This window comes from Aedes albopictus, chromosome 1 (genome assembly GCF_035046485.1).
Source record: "Aedes albopictus strain Foshan chromosome 1, AalbF5, whole genome shotgun sequence".
Lineage (NCBI taxonomy): Eukaryota > Metazoa > Arthropoda > Insecta > Diptera > Culicidae > Aedes > Aedes albopictus.
The window spans coordinates 312,902,994-312,922,784 of NC_085136.1; the positions used below are offsets into that span (position 1 = coordinate 312,902,994).

Sequence of the window (19,791 nt, forward strand, 5' to 3'; positions counted from 1 at the left end):
TTTTAGGAATTTTAGGAATTTTAGGAATTTTAGGAATTTTAGGAATTTTAGGAATTTTAGGAATTTTAGGAATTTTAGGAATTTTAGGAATTTTAGGAATTTTAGGAATTTTAGGAATTTTAGGAATTTTAGGAATTTTAGGAATTTTAGGAATTTTAGGAATTTTAGGAATTTTAGGAATTTTAGGAATTTTAGGAATTTTAGGAATTTTAGGAATTTTAGGAATTTTAGGAATTTTAGGAATTTAGGGAATTTCAGGAATTTTAGGAATTTTAGGAATTTTAGGAATTTTAGAAATTTTAGGAATTTAAGGAATTTAAGGAATTTTAGGAATTTAGATTAAGAATTTTAAGAATTTTAGGAATTTTAGGAATTTTAGGAATTTTAGGAATTTTAGGAATTTAAGGAATTTTAGAAATTTTAGGAATTTTAGGAATTTTAGGAATTTTAGGAATTTTAGGAATTTTAGGAATTTTAAGAATTTTAGGAATTTTAGGAATTTTAGGAATTTTAGGAATTTTAGGAATTTTAGGAATTTTAGGAATTTTAGGAATTTTAGGAATTTTAGGAATTTTAGGAATTTTAGGAATTTTAGGAATTTTAGGAATTTTAGGAATTTTAGGAATTTGAGGAATTTTAGGAATTTTAGGAATTTTAGGAATTTTAGGAATTTTAGGAATTTTAGGAATTTTAGGAATTTTAGGAATTTTAGGAATTTTAGGAATTTTAGGAATTTTAGGAATTTTAGGAATTTTAGGAATTTTAGGAATTTTAGGAATTTTAGGAATTTTAGGAATTTTAGGAATTTTAGGAATTTTAGGAATTTTAGGAATTTTAGGAATTTTAGGAATTTTAGGAATTTTAGGAATTTTAGGTATTTTAGGATTTTTAGGAATTTTAGGAATTTTAGGAATTTTAGGAATTTTAGGTATTTTAGGATTTTTAGGAATTTTAGGAATTTTAGGAATTTTAGGAATTTTAGGAATTTTAGGAATTTTAGGAATTTTAGGAATTTTAGGAATTTTAGGAATTTTAGGAATTTTAGGAATTTTAGGAATTTTAGGAATTTTAGGAATTTTAGGAATTTTAGGAATTTTAGGAATTTTAGGAATTTTAGGAATTTTAGGAATTTTAGGAATTTTAGGAATTTTAGGAATTTTAGGAATTTAGGAATTTTAGGAATTTTAGGAATTTTAGGATTTTAGGAATTTTAGGATTTTAGGAATTTTAGGAATTTTAGGAATTTTAGGAATTTTAGGAATTTTAGGAATTTTAGGAATTTTAGGAATTTTAGGAATTTTAGGAATTTTAGGAATTTTAGGAATTTTAGGAATTTTAGGAATTTTAGGAATTTTAGGAATTTTAGGAATTTTAGGAATTTTAGGAATTTTAGGAATTTTAGGAATTTTAGGAATTTCAGGAATTTTAGGAATTTTAGGAATTTTAGGAATTTTAGGAATTTTAGGAATTTTAGGAATTTTAGGAATTTGAGGAATTTGAGGAATTTTAGGAATTTTAGGAATTTTAGGGGGAAAATTTTAGGAATTTGAGGAATTTTAGGAATTTTAGGATTTTAGGAATTTTAGGAATTTTAGGAATTTTAGGAATTTTAGGAATTTTAGGAATTTTAGGAATTTTAGGAATTTTAGGAATTTAGGAATTTTAGGAATTTTAGGAATTTTAGGAATTTTAGGAATTTTAGGAATTTTAGGAATTTTAGGAATTTTAGGAATTTTAGGAATTTTAGGAATTTTAAGAATTTTAGGAATTTTAGGAATTTTAGGAATTTTAGGAATTTTAGGAATTTTAGGAATTTTAGGAATTTTAGGAATTTTAGGATTTTAGGAATTTTAGGAATTTTAGGAATTTTAGGAATTTTAGGAATTTTAGGAATTTTAGGAATTTAGGAATTTTAGGAATTTTAGGAATTTTAGGAATTTTAGGAATTTTAGGAATTTTAGGAATTTTAGGAATTTTAGGAATTTTAGGAATTTTTGGAATTTTTGGAATTTTGGAATTTTAGGAATTTTAGGAATTTTAGGAATTTTAGGAATTTTAGGAATTTTAGGAATTTTAGGAATTTTAGGAATTTTAGGAATTTTAGGAATTTTAGGAATTTTAGGAATTTTAGGAATTTTAGGAATTTTAAGAATTTTAGGAATTTTAGGAATTTTAGGAATTTTAGGAATTTTAGGAATTTTAGGAATTTTAAGAATTTTAGGAATTTTAGGAATTTTAGGAATTTTAGGAATTTTAGGAATTTTATGAATTTTGGGAATTTTAGGAATTAAAGGAATTTTTGGGATTTTGGGAATTTTAGGAATTTTAGGAATTTTAGGAATTTTAGGAATTTTGGGAATTTTAGGAATTAAAGGAATTTTAGGAATTTTAGGAATTTTAGGAATTTTAGGAATTTTAGGAATTTTAGGAATTTTAGGAATTTTAGGAATTTTATGAATTTTGGGAATTTTAGGAATTAAAGGAATTTTTGGAATTTTGGGAATTTTAGGAATTTTAGGAATTTTAGGAATTTTAGGAATTTTAGGAATTTTAAGAATTTTAGGAATTTTAGGAATTTTAGGAATTTTAGGAATTTAAGGAATTTTAGGAATTTTATGAATTTTGGGAATTTTAGGAATTAAAGGAATTTTTGCAATTTTGGGAATTTTAGGAATTTTAGGAATTTTAGGAATTTTAGGAATTTTAGGAATTTTAGGAATTTTATGAATTTTAAGAATTTTAGGAATTTTAGGAATTTTAGGAATTTTAGGAATTTTAGGAATTTTAGGAATTTTGGGAATTTTAGGAATTTTAGGAATTAAAGGAATTTTTGGAATTTTGGGAATTTTAGGAATTTTAGGAATTTTAGGAATTTTAGGAATTTTAGGAATTTTAGGAATTTTGGGAATTTTAGGAATTAAAGGAATTTTAGGAATTTTAGGAATTTTAGGAATTTTAGGAATTTTAGGAATTTTAGGAATTTTAGGAATTTTAGGAATTTTAGGAATTTTAGGAATTTTAGGAATTTTAGGAATTTTAGGAATTTTAGGAATTTTAGGAATTTTAGGAATTTTAGGAATTTTAGGAATTTCAGGAATTTTAGGAATTTTAGGAATTTTAGGAATTTTGGGAATTTTAGGAATTAAAGGAATTTTAGGAATTTTAGGAATTTTAGGAATTTTAGGAATTTTAGGAATTTTAGGAATTTTAGGAATTTTAGGAATTTTAGGAATTTTAGGAATTTTAGGAATTTTAGGAATTTTAGGAATTTTAGGAATTTTAGGAATTTTAGGAATTTTAGGAATTTTAGGAATTTTAGGATTTTTAGGAATTTTCTCGACTTCCTGGGCATAGTGTATCATTGTACTTGCCCCACACACAAATTCATGCAATGGCAGGCAAAGAAAGCCCTTTAATTAATAAATGTGGAAGTGCTCAAAGAACACTAAGTTGAAGCGAGGCAGGCCAAGTCTCAGTGGGGACGTCGAGCCACAAAGAAGATGATTCCAGAAGAAATTTTCCCAAAAAATCGCCAGAATTCCATGTAGATTTGCCATTAGAAATTCCAGAAGAGAATTGCGGATAAATTCCTAAAAGAATTTTCGAGGACATTGCTGACGAATTGACTGTCGAAGGTGTCACTTAATTAACTTCCAGATATATTTGCTTCGAATTTGCCAAAAAAATCCTTTAAATGAAACTGGCCGTCAATATTCCGCAGGTATTCATTATTATATAAAATTACCTGAGGAATTTCCAAACATTCGACAGTATTCGAAAGAATTCCTGAAGATATTTCTGAAGGACCCTCAAAATGCGGGTGAAATTCCTGAAAAAATCACAAAGAATTGCCCTTTGAATAATTTTATAATATCTATGTGATTGTTGAAGAAACTTGAACAAAGCCTCTTTCGAAAGCTTAAAAAGCTATTCTTAAAGACTTATGAAAAGCTGTTAAAGGCTTCTTCTAGAAGCTTGGAAAGGCAACTTCAAGAATTTTGGGAATATTTTCCCAGAAACATGTAGTAGTTTGGTGAGGTTTTTCTTAGAACTGTTGGGAAAGATCTTCCAAAAAGTTTGATGGGATCACTCTAAGCTGCTTAGAAATTCTTCCCTCAATTTTTTTAAGCTTTTTCCAGGAGATTCGAAAAAGCTTTTTCCAGAAACTTTGGAGAGGTATCTTCCAGAATTGGTTTCCCAGAAATTTCTGACAGAGCCTTGAAATCTTAATTAACTTCTACCGACGTTTCCAGCTTTCAATATCCAGTGCTGCATTGGTATAACAGCAGCTTAAACCTGTAAACCTGTTCACCTGTTCACCAGTAGTAAAGTAAGCTATTCACAGCAGTTACTAGAACCGTTCTCCCACAAATTACGGTCGTTACACTTTTGTTTTTCTACGAATCAATCTCCATTATGCGTGTTAGTTCGCATTGAGACGAACGCCGACATCGTCAGATCTGTTTCCATGCCATCGAGGAGGAGGAGGAAAACTGTACACGGAAAATTACCATTTCTACATAATGAGCATTATGATGCCACTGCCACTACTGGTGACTGCTGGTATCAAAGCTGTCACATACATATGGATGTGCTTGGCTACCTCACCCGGCTTTGCCCTTTCTCATGTGTGTTTCATTTATGATTTTCAATCACTAGTTTCTAGGTTCTGGGTATCATCGTTTGCCTAGAGAATGTGGTCAGCTTTCCAGTACGAGTTGTCAACGTTGATGCACTGCATTCCGACAAACCGAGAGGACTTGTCTAATGGATTGAAAGCTAATTAGCTTCTTCCAAAAACGCAGATGATTAATGCCCGTTTGAGTCAAAACATTCCCACGAATTTCTTTCAGTGCACCCTTAATTGACAGATGCCTGGTGGCTGCGTACTTGTTTGTTTACATTGGAAGTTTCACTATTATTGCAATAAAAACTCGCATTTGCGGAACGTTAAGCTTATTAGAGCGAATCGGGCAAACAAAACCGAAAAAAACACTCCCCGATCCCATTATGTAATTCCCAGAAGCTTTCAGAGAGCATCAGCCATTTCTTTGCACAACACTACCAGGCCAGGTCCTCAAGCAAAAACCCACTTGACGTCGGTCTGTCGGTTGAAATGTTTTTCTGTGTCGAACTCCTCCTACTTTTTGCGGAAGGGTGGGACGGACGAACGGGAGACACAACAATCAGAACCACTTTCCAGGGTATTTCCTCCGTCGTTTTTCTTTCCAGAAGAGCGAATTTTCTAACACTGTTGAAAATGCTTTGACATCCATGTGCACAGCAGAACATGTGCTCGATGAACAAATTGAGATTTGAAATTATGAAAAGAAATCCACGTACTCCGGTGAGACTCGAACTCACGACTCCCAATTCGCTAGACGGGCGCTTCTATTCCTTCAAGCTCAAAGCATTTTCAACAGTGTAATTTCCCACATGGCTTGGTCAGCCAAAGCAAAATCAAGAAATTGACATTTGTAAGGTGCTACGGTCACCCTTACCGTATTCGGTCGGCCGAGGACCGACCCGTCGAGAGTCCGACTGCACACTAATTGCCATTCCAATAAGTGATTGGAAGGCAGTGCCCGAAGCTCTCGACAATTAAAAATAACTTCCTCTCCTGCTTTGACATACATGTGCACAACAGACAATGTGTTAGATGTTCATCTAATCCCATCCGAAGGGGGTTTGGATTGTGAAAAGAAGATAACCATGTGCGATTGTGGAATCGAGTTCAGTTCTAGGCCTGCTGGCGACGGAGATAGTCGAGTGACTCCGTAGCTTGAAGGAATAGAAGCGCCCGTCTAGCGAATTGGGAGTCGTGAGTTCGAGTCTCACCGGAGTACGTGGATTTCTTTTCATAATTTCAAATCTCAATTTGTTCATCGAGCACATGTTCTGCTGTGCACATGGATGTCAAAGCATTTTCAACAGTGTAATTTCCCACATGGCTTGGTCAGCCAAAGCAAAATCAAGAAATTGACAAGAATTTTCTAAGCCAAAAATAAATAAGTTCACAACTCTTATCGTCGTCTGGCAACAGTCGTCCCATGTCTGTCGAAGAGGCATTCTAGCAGAAATATAATTCTTTTTCGTTGTTTCTCTTTCCAATAGCTCCAACTGAGTCAGACGAAGGTTACGAACTCTGTCGTAACCGGATCAGCATCCCCTTCCAATAGTGGTAGCAGTAGTTCATCGAACAGTACAGCCGCCGTAACGCAGCCAACGGAAGGAAGTGGCAGTGCTGCCAGTTCGGCAGCTCAGTCACCCAACAGCTCCGCTCAAGCCCTGGCCAAGGTAGACCAGAAGCCAGTTGAGTGCAACCTGTGCCATCGCAAGTTCAAAAACATCCCGGCCCTCAATGGGCATATGCGTCTTCACGGGGGATACTTCAAGAAGGACTCCGAAACGAAGAAATGTGATAAGAAAGAACACACTGGGCCGCCACTACAGACGGCCAGTGTTGGCGTGCGGGCACTGATCGAGGAGAAGATCATCAACAAGCGCAGCAAGGATTTGAAGGTAGGTTCCCGTTTGTAGTCTTCGATGTTCTTGGTGTTTGGTGTTCTAATCTAGCGATTCTTCCCCCATTCGTTAACTCTAGAATCTGTTGTTGAAGGGTTCTTTCGTGGTGCCGGCACCTCCTTTAACCGCTCGACGACTACTGGAAGCGAGCGAAGCTCTTCTCTCCCCAAAACCCGGCACGGTTGCCATCGTTTCCACGCAGAATGGGACAACGCAGATCATCAATCCGAAGGCGACCATCATGGCGACTGGCGGTTCAACTGCCCTCAACTGTACTACCACCGAAGTCAAGGATGCCACGTTGATCGAACTGCTCAAACGTGGCACCAAGGTGGCTGTGAAACGTACCTGTTCCGAATCTGGTCAATTAGCTATTACAACGCAGACATCGCCGTCGCAACAACAGCTAACGACGGCAACTCGGACCGTAGTTCTACCGGCAACCCTGAACAGCGCACCGTCCACGACCGGCGTTACGCCGTCCCTAGCGCTGTCCATTGCTGGTTCAACGACAGCCGAGCAATCACCAATGGTCGGAACAGCCTCCGGAGCTGGCTCCGACTCTTCCCCTCTCTCACTCACAATATCACAAGCGCCTTCCGGCAGTGCAGACGTGTTCACTCTAGCCTACTCTACCGATGCCACCGGCGCCGCTGCCTTCTTTAGTGATAACGACGTGTATAGTGTTAGCGATACGACCATGCTATTGCAGGCCGTCGACTCCATTCAACTGCTTCAGGATTCCTCGTCAACCGAGCAGCTGGACGAAATAGCTTCCCTCTCCGACTACACCACCATCAACGAACAGAGCTTCACTCCTTCGAGGCAACTCCAAGCCGTACTGGACTCACCCCTACCTGAAAGTCTAGCCGAGTTCAGCGCTCTCCATTCCAAGGACTTTGTTCTCTACGGTGGAAACAACTCTACCGCAGCCATTATCAACTGCGACCAACCCAACAGTCAGGCTTCCAACTCACCTCTTCCGTCTCCACTGGCTTATCCAACGCCTCCCGCTTCGCATGAACCTGTTGCCCAGGCATCTCCCTTTCTTGATGACTCCCGTCACTTCTCCGATGCTAGCTCCTTCTTCGACGACAAACGAACCTCCTCCGCAACGAACTTCCTCGACGATGGCTTCTTCAAGTCGGACGCCAAAGATGTCAAACTGAGCGACGAAAAGATCCTCGCCCTCAAAAACGAACTCCTGGATGAAAACCACGATCTCTTCCGCAGCAACAAAAACATTCTGGACGATCACTGTCACGATCTGTTCAAAAGCGAAGACAGCTTCTTTGTTGAAGAATCTACCACCGCTGTCAAGCAGTCCGACTCCTCTTCACCATCGGCAGCCACCGTCGAAGATGCTGACGCCGCTTCCAAGATAAACCTGGACTTCCTGGATGAAGCGCAGGCCTTTATCAACGAAAGTAGAAACGCTTCCTCTCCCTTGTCGAATGCTTTCTTCTCCGGTACGATGTCCAGTGCCGAGGAGGTTAAGGAAGCTCTGGAAGAAGTGCTGCCAACCGACGAGGATGTGGTCATCGCCGAGGCCGACATAGATCTCTACTACCTTAACGGGCTGTCGTCACTCCAGTCTCAAATGATGCCCAACTCTGACGATCCACTGCTGTCCTCCTCTCCAAAGGATTTCGCCCATCGTCAACATCAGAAGTTCCTTTTCGAGCAACAGCAGCTGAACCAGTCAACGCAACAACAACAACAACAGCATTCATCAAACAGCACGTTCTCACCACCGAGTGCCAAAAAGCTGAAAACAGAAGCGGACGCTACCCAGTCAGCTCCGTCCGCCAGTGATACAAACAAAATTCCACTAACCGTACAAACCGAGCAGATTCCAAAAGACAGCCACCAGCCCGGTGATTCCGTATTTCTCAGCCCTAGCAGCATCTCATCCACCAGCAGTACTGGTAGCACCAGTAGTTCACCGAAGCTCCAACATGCTCTTCTCCGTAAACGATCTTCCTCTATACTACCGACCGTTTCCATACGAAAAGCGCCCGTCTATCACTCCAAGCTCCGAAAGTCAACGACCTCTGCATTTCCCGTTACACACTACACTCCGCAGCCGATGCTGAACCCTGTACGCACGGCTTCAGGTCTATACTCCACCATCGCATCAACCCTGGCCAACCAATCGGGCTCCTCTTCGGACTCCACCGTCGATGACACCTCAGATATCTTCAGCGAACCGCCTCTTCCGATCCGACCACGCATCAACCTCGGCAACGACTACCAAGCGACCATTCCGGAGTGCTCTCGTCCCAGCTACCACCACCTCAACCAACATCCGGACATCCAGTACTGGGACCCACTGGTCTGCCAAAACGATCAGCAGATCGCCCGGTTTGTCGAACTGGCACGGTCTTCCGCGGTTCCCCTCGGATGCCACTCGGAAGAGGACGCCCTTAAATCGCTGCTGGAAGCCCAAGGCGAAGTCCACATCGCCGTTCTGAACCTCCTGCAGACTCCAGCCAACGGAATCCATCGACGGTGGGCACCCGGCGAGATGGAGCAGTTCATCCGAGGACTCGAGCTCTACGGGAAGGACTTCTTCCGGATAGCCGGCGAGTTGCTGCCTGGTAAGGCAACTGCCGATTGCGTCCAGCTGTACTATTTCTGGAAGAAGCTCTGCGCCGACTACAAAACTACCCACCTACTGCAGCACGGTGATAACTCGATGAAGTTCATCAACGTGAACGCCTACCCGGCGGACGACCTTCTGCTGGACCACATCGGCTACACGAGCAACTCGATAAAACCAAGCCACGGTCAACAGTCTTCGAACGGGTCGACATCGTCGACCGGTAGCGACGTGCGGCCGCACGTCTGCGAAGTTCCCGACTGTTCAGCGGTATGTACCAACCTCAATCACATCATGATCAACGCTCAACCCGCTTTTTTTTTCTTCTTCGCAGAGCTTTACCTCGAAGGCCGCCCTGCACGGTCACATCCGAATCCACTGTATCGGGCGATCGGCGACGCACCTGAACGGTGCCTTGCAAAATGGTAATTTCTTGAGTACTACTGCCGCCGGTAACCCTATTAACCCTAACCACATACCGACAAAGGATGATTATCCCTGCAAGGTGTGCGGCAAGTAAGATCACCCCAGTAAATGTCCGTTATTAGAACAGAATCAAACCAATCAGAAAATTTTCGTACACAAACTGGAAACAAAGCAACCCACCGACACACAGACACGTCACTTGCAGTCACTCACCCATACACCCACGGAACACTGACAACCAAAGAAGGCAGTTTCAAGTTTGCAGTTGAGTTTTTTGTTCGTGAATTGTTTTTTTGAGTTGAAAATTTAATGTTTTGGTTTGCGAAATGAGTGACAACAGCTGTCAGCTTTCACTAGCGACAAACAACAACAACACAACCTGCCACAACAGCGCTGCTATCGGTGTTCCTTTCTATTTATTTCCGTTGCCAATGTGTTCGTATGTTTCTGTGATTGTCCGACCATGAAGTAGTGATGGTTCTTTCGTTTGTGCCGCTCTAGTTTCGTAGATGAGAACACGCACACCATGACTCACCACAAACACACCAACACATTGCTGCTACTCACCCGCTCACAAGTGACACTCATTAGGAATGATCTACAAGCAACTCATATGTGCGACAGCCGCCGAATGTCTCTCTCACTCTCTCTTTCATATCTTAGACTGCATCTTTATAGCCTAGTGCTGTTCTCTAGTCTTCTTTCAGTGTTTGAGTAGTGACTTTTTCCGAACTTTCACATCGAAGTAAGCGAAAGTTTGCTCTAGCGCACGTGTTTTACGACAATTTTTCCGTACAAGCTTCTATAGAACCATGTAAAAACAACAAATAAGAGGACAGATGTAGTGATCGACACCTTTAGGAAAAACTGATACAAAGCCGCTTCTTATCTTTTTTGTCAGTGTGTGTGTATATTTCCTATCGTGGCATGAGTGGAGACTAGGTTTAGTTCTTTTGGCAAACAAATCGTGAAAATCCAACGATTACCTTATTCTGTCTCCATTCGTGTTGCGAGTGTGATGCGTCCCAAAACAAAAATCTGGAAACAAAAGTGTATTGTTTTGTCTCTAGCGCATTTGTAGCTATAGCGAAAACAAAACTGCGACTGAATCCATACCTTCCAACCAAACCCTACTAACACAATCGAAGACTTATAGTTTTATTATATAGCAAAATGGTGATTATGTCGGAGTGGTGAGATATTTACTGATAAGCGCTTATCGATGTAAAGAAATTAAATAGTTATAACATCCGATTTCAGTCCGTCGACTGTTTACATTTATCATGAGTATATGCTGCTGCTAATAAACCGTGTAGTCTTTGTTTTTTTCAGCAAACTCTCCCTAACTGGTTATATAGTTTTCAATTGGGTTCTTTAGGGGTATCCGGATTATTTCATAATCGGAATCTCTGCCCAAAAGTTAGTCGAAATCCAAAATTTCATAATTTTTGGAGTCTGGGAATTATTTTTAAAATGCATTTAAAGTTTGTATGGGGATTTTTTTTTGTTCGGGGCGAACTGTCATTTTATCGATTGAACTGTCATTCTATCCACGTAAATTAAAATTGTTTTGTTTATTTAACCCTTTTGTGGCCGACAGAGTACCCGGGTACCCATCGCCCATTTAAAAAGCACGGTGTAGAAAAAAGCAAAAAGTTTGTAGGACACATAACGGTTAACCATCAAAACAAAGGTATTGGAGCTCAATAAAATCACGTTATACTCAGAAATATGAGCTCTTTCGATATGGCTATAGAAAATAGCAATATTCTACACAGATCGAAAAAGGAGTATAAAATTCTGTGACATATGATGCACATGTTTGGAGCGTGGGATGTCACAGAAGTTTACATGACATATCATGTAAAAGTCATAACATATCATGTAAATTTCCATTATATGTCATGTAATTCAGCATGACTCTGAGTGTTTACATGACATATAACATAAATTTACATGATATATCTTGCAAAACATCATAACACTAATTTACATGACTAAAATGAAGTTTACATGAGGTGTAAATGTCATTATTTTTATCTGTGTATTGTGGCGTTAACACTAAATTGGTTTCCGAAAAAACTTCATTGACTTCCGCTGCCTTTCCTATGCGTTAAACATTACGTCGGAAGTAGTGCGCTGTATAGAAAACCAGATTTACTGTACAGCGCACTACTTCTGACGTTATGTTTAACGCATAGGAAATTTAGGCAATTTAGTGCTGAACGCACAATATCACTGCTGCCTTGCCTAGGCTTGCCGTGTCTTTCGTGGCTTCATTTTTAACGCGTTAACCATCAGTCCGACCCTAGCTGCTTTATGTTTCAGTTTTGCCACCGTTCCAAATGTTCTAGCAACAATATCCAAAGCATCCACAAAACAGTCAAATGAGCCCGATTTTGTGAAAAACGTGACCCGGTTGTTGAGCCCAGCTCGTCGCTTAACATCTTCCATGGCGATGTTGAAAAGTGGGCATGAGAGTCCATCACATTCCCAGAAAGTTCCCCAACCAGATTCGAACGAACGAGACAGGTCGCCTAAAACTCTTACGCAGTTTTCTACACCATTCAACGACACTTTGATCGGTTTGCTGAGCTTCCTCGAGAAGCTGCTCTCATCGATAAACAGGTGGTTAGTTGGTACCTGCTGTTCAGGGATTTGCACGGTGAAGATGTGGTCTGTTGTCGAGCGGCCATCGACGAAGCCGGCTTAATCTTTCGGTAAATTCTCTTACTCTGGGTGGAAGACTGATTACCTGGGATAATACTTTCTGGTGGCATTAGGAATAGTGATGGCTCAGGAGTTCTCACACTCCAACTTGTCACCTTTCTTGTAGATGGAGCAAATGACCCCTTTCTTTCACTCCTCCGGCAGCTGTTGGGTTTTCCAAATCCGCACTATTGGCTGATGCAAGCAGGTGGTCAGTTTGTGCGTGCCCATCTTGATTGGATTAGCTCCGATTCCGTTCAAACCACCTGCCCGAGTAGCACACATGTTCTACAAAAGAATATGCAACCATTGTATGACTGAATTTGGTTATTCCAGAGTTGCATATGCTTTTTTTCTAGAATATGTGTGCTAATACAAAAAATATCATTTTGAATCAGGAAATAGAAACAAGAATTGAAAAGCAGTGACCTTGGCAGTGACCAGTTACGGCTTAGCTTAGTGATCATTCGGCTTAATGACCGTTCAGCCGAATGGCCTAACACCCCAATATCGACCGTAGAGACGTACGCTTCCAAACCCTGTAGCCACACGCTAGAGGCGCGCTGGACTACCGGCACCCCACAAGAGGACATGATCGATCATTGATCAATGTCCAAGGCCCGCACAATTCACAATTCGACAGTAGAGAAGCTTCTGGTGAGGTGTTGAACGCGTACGAACAGATTCCAGATGCCTTTTTGAACTGAGGATCGAGTGATACAAAGGAAGCAAGTAAGGGACACATCTTGGGAACTTATGGCTGCAAAGCAACTTTACTCCATCGCCGTAGAGCACCATCTTCGTCGATTTTTTGGGTTTTTCATAGTCTCTCCAGACGTTTAATGTTCCCAGGTCTTCTGCCGCAGCGTACAGCCAGCGCGTTCATAGCCACGCACGAAGTTGATGACCTCTATCTAACAGGTTCCTTTCTGAATATTGTTTCCGCAATTATTCGTTTCGTTTTACAATATTCACCTATTTGTACACTTGATACAACTCGTGGTTCACGCTAATGTATTTGAAGCAACATACATCAATCTGCTGCAATCCATCCAAGGGCACAAATGTTGTAGACACTTTATCTGCCAAATACTTGATGTTTATTCAACCAGCGTTTTACGTATCAGCCTAAATAGTTTCGCCAGTAAAGTAAGATGGACATTATCTATCAAAACTTACTTATTTTGAGTTGAGCTACTTTGAAATCAATAAACAGATGGCGAGTTTTACTAAGACCAGTGGTTCCCAACCTACGGGAATTTCTCAAGAACCAAAGTTGTGAGGATAAAATGAAAAGGTTTTTTGCATTCTACACTTCAGGGAGTATGTGCTTATCACAATATAGTTGTATTGCAAAGACCCCGTAACGTGGGTAGATCACCTTAGAATGGTGCGTTGCGGTGTAAGATCTACCAAATCAAATTTTGATCTTGATATTTACCGTATTTTTAAATATTCCAAGATCAAAGTTTGATGCTCTTTTCCTTGTGTTTGTATTTGTGTTTCAATGTACTGCTAATTAACATTTTATTTCAGCAGGATTCAGGTAAATGTATTGTACGATATAAACAAGATTTTAAAAATATGTAACTGTGGCGAGCGTATCACTAATATGTAGCTTATTTGACGTACGATGTTAATATTATTTTATATTTCAGATTATCAACCCAAGAATCTAGTAATTCAACCAAATGCCAACAATATGACGAGAAAACCAGGATGAATTGGGCATACAACTGATTCGAAGCAGTCTAACAATGGTGTGCCTGAACGTTAACCAAGCGTATACTTTGGAGTTTACCCTTCCACTAACAACACCCTAATTCCCGTGACACCTAGGCCTGAGAGATCGTAGAGTTGTCTACATTTTTCATAGGTGTCCAAACCTAACCATCCTTTCCCATTCCTCAGCAGTCGCAAGGACGTGGCCAGGACAGTGCTCGACCATTGGAGGATTGCGTCAGTCTTGTCTAAGAGTCAGAGATTAGTCCCAAATCTTTGTGCTTTGGTTCGGACGGGAAGGAGGCAACCCTCATAACAGCGGTCTAGGACTGTACCACCTACGAATTTGTGCGACTCGCTTAATGCTAATGCTAATGCTAATGCTAATCACAATATAGTTGTATTGCAAAGATCAGAGATTTCCAATCTATGGTCACGGGCCACGTGAACATCTTAAGAACCGAAAGTGCTAGAGCAAATGTTTTACGGATAGATCATCTGAAGGTTCGGTATCTCTGAATATCTAATCCTTGAAAAATCAGTGGTTTCCAATCTATGGTCTGGTCACGGGCCACGTGAAAGAATCGAAAGTGCTAGGAAGAAGAGCAAAGTTTAAGTTAAAGTTCATTTGGCCGAATGTCGTTTGGCCGAATCATGATCAAAAGAATTCAGAGGAAGTTTTTGACATTGTAACTGCCAATATGATCATCAGAAGTATTTCCATTTTCAATCATAGGCTATTCTTTCTTGTTTTGATATTCATTGATTAGTTGGCGTTGAAATTACCGATATTTTATAAGCTTGTTTCCTTCTTCGAATCATAGGCTGTTCTTTTGAGACATACTGAAACGGCAAACAATGCCATGGCCACTTTATTTTATCATTCATTTTCCCTCAAAACGGCATTCGATCAGACGACCCATTTGGCCAAATGGAGTTCGTTCTTAAGGGTTTTGGTCACCGTCGAGTTTTATATTTGTAAATTGTTGATATTTTTCGGTATACAATGGAGATCGGCCATACGGCATTCGGCCAAATCGCGTTCGGCAAATGACCCGGGATCCTATTATATAATGCTGCTTGATCTACATAATTTGAAAAGCCAATTTCACTTCCTCATCGCCTTTAAGATTCTTGAGGAATTCGCATGGCCCGTAGCTCCAGTTTGAAATCCATTGATGTTTACAACGCCAGAATATTGTAATAAATACTCTTTGAGATGCAGAAACTTACAAACATTCACTCTTTCTCCTCGGCCTTTAGGTTCTTGCGTTGAATCTCATCTCTCATCTCATTTCTCATTTCATCTCTCATGTCATCTCACATGTCATCTCTCATCTCATCTCTCATGTCATCTCTTATCTCTTCTCTCATCTCATCTCTCATCTCATATTTCATCTTATCTCTCATCTCATGTCATCCTTCCCTAAACCTCTATCCTATCCCTACCCTCTACCCTAATCTTCCACCTTGCCTTTTACCCCACCCTCTTCTTTAACATACTACCCTAATCTTACCCTCAACTCTACCCTCAACCTTACCTTTACCCTACCTTCAACCCTACCCTGTAACATAACCCTCTACCCTACCTTCTACCCTGCCCTCTACCCTAACCCTCAACCCCACCCCTCTATCCTACCTTTTATCTTATCCTGTAACATAACCCTCTACCCTACCTTCTACCCAACCTTCTTCCCTACTCTCTAACCTACCCACCACCCTACATTCTACCCTAATCCTCAACCCTACCCTCTACCCTAACTTTTACCCTACCTTCTACCCTAGCCTGTATCATAACCCTCTACCCTTCCTTCTACCCTACCCTATACTCTACCTTCTTCCCTACCCTCTACCCTACCCTTGACCCGGCCCTCTACTCTCACCCTCAACCCTACCCTCTACCCTACCTGTAACAAACCCTCTACTCTACCTTCTACCCTACCTATTACCACAGAGAAACAGACGTAACAATTAGAAGAAATTTCATTATAAAACATCGTCACGAAAACGTAATCGCCCAATGCTGAACGTACTGTGTTTGGCCGGGCCGCCACTAGATGGCGGTAGTGAGCAAACGTCAAACAGGAGCAAAAACGATACCATCGCCGCGAGTGATCGATCGACCTACTATTATATTTGAATATTTGAATCAACCGTTAAAAACGTGATCGATGGGAAGCAATGAAACTGTGACGTCTGTTTCTCTGTGCTATTACTCTATCATCTACCCTACCTTCTACCCTACCCTCTTACAAATCCCACTACCCTACCTTCTACTCTACCTTCTACCCTACGCTCTACCCTACCCTCTACCCTACCTTCTACCCTAACCCTTTACCCTACCTTCTATCCTACCTTCTACCCTACCCTCTACCCTAACCTCTAACACAACCCTCTACCTTACCTGCTACTCTACCTGCTACCCTACTCTCTACCCTAATCATCTACCCTCTCCTCTACCCTAACCCTCTATCCTAGTCTCTACCCGAACCCTCTACCTAAACCTCTACCCAACCCTCTATCCTACCTTCTACCCGCCCCTCGACCCTAACCATCTACCCTACCCTTTACCCTAACCCTCTATGTATCATATGTATCACATGTTACTTGTTCCCGAATACCTACCCGAGCAAAGACGGATAACTGAGTGATATCACTGTGATAATAAACTAAGTTATCGGTGTTATCATATTGTTATTTTTGTTACCATCTTTTCCAATGAATTAACTACATCGGCTGTTTTCCTACTCTCCGCATCGACCAATGTGGCGCTAGCTTCTATGCGCGAAAAATCGCTAAAAGTAAATCGCAAAAATATTGTATGGCGAATACCATCTAAAGGCAAATTCTTCAAAGCGGAACACATTATTCGAAAAAATATTTGGTAGTGGTTGTGTACAATGGTGACCACTATTAAGCCTACCAAATATTTTTTCGGGAAAAGCTTTGTATTTCAAGTAATTCAAGATTAGATGCATTTCGCCATACAAAATTAAATTGATTTACTCCTGCTGATCAACTGTGGCTACGCGCAAAGCGGGTAGTCCATTGATGATAATCAGATGACAACAAATTTGATTATCAATAATTTGGATCTATCGCGATAACATAAAAATACTAAATGATAACAAAATATGTTATCAGTTTCCAAACGCACATTCCAATGCTTTCCCAAAACTGAGGGCCTGATAGACTTCGAATCTAAAAATAGATTCCGCTTACCATCTTCAATGCGACTGCAGTACGAAAGCGTACCCTTCAACCACTCTCCCTCTCACTGAGTCCCTTTGGTACAGGGGTATCGGCTGTGACCGGTAATCACTCGATCAGGGTTCAAGACCCATTGGGCGCAATAGTTGAAAACATGAATTATATAATTATAAGAAACTTTTTTCAACTGCTAGCTATGTCAGTAAAGTAGATTTTTACTATTTTGGTCGGTAAAGAAGCTCTGAATGATAACCAAATGATAACAAAACTTGTTATCAATCAGCTGTATTTGATAACTAAATGACATATTGAATAAAATACAGTATGACACAATTAGTTATCAACTTAAACTCAATGGTAACTTAACTTCTTATCATTTTGGTATACGTGGAGTATATTTGGCTCTAAATTCAACCTAAATGATAACAAACTCAATTATTAAACGAATGATAACCAGGTATAAGAACTTGTTATCTTTTTGTTATCCACCTTTGCTCGGGGTCGATTTTGTTCCACCTTCCGACGAAATCTTCACTTTCCGTAAGCATGTTGTAGAGACGATGGGCCATGGAGTGAAACGCTGCTTTTCGCTGGTCTCCGAAGTAATTTGAGTCTGATGTTATGTACCGATATGACTGACTTCGAAGTTGGATTCGAAGAAAGATCTCTCTAGATCTCTAGATGTTTCCATGAAATCTAAAGGACTAAATGATGATTTGCATAGGAAAGCTGACCAATTGGTCACCACCTGCGGGTAATCAATGGATCATCTTTTCAGCGTTTACTGTCATTTGGTTGTTTAGATTTGTGCTGTTCGGAATTTGGGGTGTGGCTTCATCATACCTTTATCTTAATAAATTCATCCTGAGTTTTATCCAAGGGATTCTCTCGAACTTTCTCTAGGGCTTCCTCCTAAAGTTTACCCAGATGATTTACAGTGCAGATTCGTTCATTGGGGGTTCGTTTAATGAGCTATCTCGTTGGTTGGATGTTCGCTGATTGAGACAAAAACTAACCAAAATGTCAAAATCAATATCAAATCGAGTTTGACGTCTGATCGCCGTCGCATCGCAGCTCCTGTATACAGAATGTTTGTACAAGTACGTGAATATTTTTTTTAGTTTTTTTTGTCACTTGCGCGTGTCTACAGTATTTTGATCAGTTGCCAGTTGGCCCATCGAACGAATATTGCAGACTACATCTCAAATTGGACTATCACACTTTTTTTGGTACGCCTAAAAAGTGTGATAAAAGTGCACATTTGCCTCGGATCGCCTCGACGTCTTCGGTGCACTTATTCCTTCTTTTACAAGGAATAAGTGCACCGAAGACCTCGATTCGATCCGACGTATCCCTGCGCTGTAATCACACTTTGAAGGTGTGTGCACACTATTGTGTCAGTCCAATTTGGGGTGCAGTCAGCAATACGATTCGCTAATCGGAGTGCAGTCGTACCCCAACCAGCGAGTCCAGGCTGTATGTATAGAGAGTTTAACCCTCTGTAGCTGGATATTTTCGCCACTGTTGCCGCAATCTCGATGACCTCAAATAGGTTTGTTGTGCTTGGTTTCATTGCTGGGGTCATATTGACCCCTCCAGCTCCAAAGGGGCTGTCCATTAATTACGTAAGGGTTTCTGGGGGGAGGGGGGGGGGGGTTTGAGCAATCTTACGTGCCATACAAAAAAATTGGGTTTCATACAAAAAATCTTAAAAGGGGGAGAGGGGGTGTCGGAAAATCGCAAAAAATCCCTTACGTCATTGATGGAAAGCCCCAAACGGTTGAGACAAGCATAGTCAAAGTTGAAGTTATGAAGTTTAAGTACTCTGTTACGGCTTAGACTTGACCATATGAGAGGAACATTTTTTTCATCATTAATGTTCCTTCATCTATTTGTACTCACGAACCTTAAGGGATTTTCGGAGGCCTACAAGGGGGTCTTATGGGGTTTCAGGAATATTTAAGGAGGTCTGAGGGGGTTCCAGAGAGACTCATTTGCGCTTTGAGGGGCCTCAGGTAATTTCCGAGGGTTCCAGGAGTTCTCATGAGCATTTCATGGGGTTTCTGAACCAGAAGGTCTCAGGGTCTCGTTTGAAGAGGTCTCAAGCGGCTCCTTGAGGCCGCAAGTGAGTTTCAAGGGATCACAATCGTGGGGCGTTTCCAGGGAACTCAAAGGCGTTTCAGGACGTTCCATGGGTTTCCAAGGGCGTTTCGGGGTGTCCTTGGGGATCTCAGGGAGTTTCAGGGTTTTTCAAGAGCCCTTCAGGGGATCACAGAGGATCTTCAGGAAGTCTCAGAGGGGTTCCAGGAGTTCTCAATGGCGCTTCAGTGGGTTCCAGGAGTTTTAGGGGCTTAACAGGTGGTCTTTAAGGGGCTTTCGGGGCGTTCCAGGGTGTCAGGAATGTGTTTTTAGGAGTCTCAGTCGCATTGTAGAGGGTTTCAGAGCGGTGGTGTTAGGGGCAATGGCGTAGCTTGATTTTTCTTTTTTCTCACTCACTCTCCTAAACAAACACGAGAACTCTAAACGCTCCTGAAAATTTCCCTTATTTCCTCTAAATTCTCTTATTGTTTGAGTCCCCCGTAATACTATTGATACGC

At 40.5% G+C, this 19,791-nt stretch overlaps 1 protein-coding gene across 1 annotated transcript in view; it reads left to right on the forward strand.

Annotated features, from left to right (window-relative positions):
• The window catches only part of LOC109423574 (serine-rich adhesin for platelets), a 243,770-nt gene that overhangs the window by 220,802 nt on the left and 3,177 nt on the right, over positions 1 to 19,791 (forward strand). Inside the window, exons 6-8 of the mRNA XM_062860911.1 lie at positions 6,115 to 6,522; positions 6,605 to 9,397; positions 9,462 to 9,643. Coding sequence (XP_062716895.1) covers positions 6,115 to 6,522; positions 6,605 to 9,397; positions 9,462 to 9,643 — 3,383 coding nt within the window. The remainder of the gene's footprint in view (positions 1 to 6,114; positions 6,523 to 6,604; positions 9,398 to 9,461; positions 9,644 to 19,791) is intronic.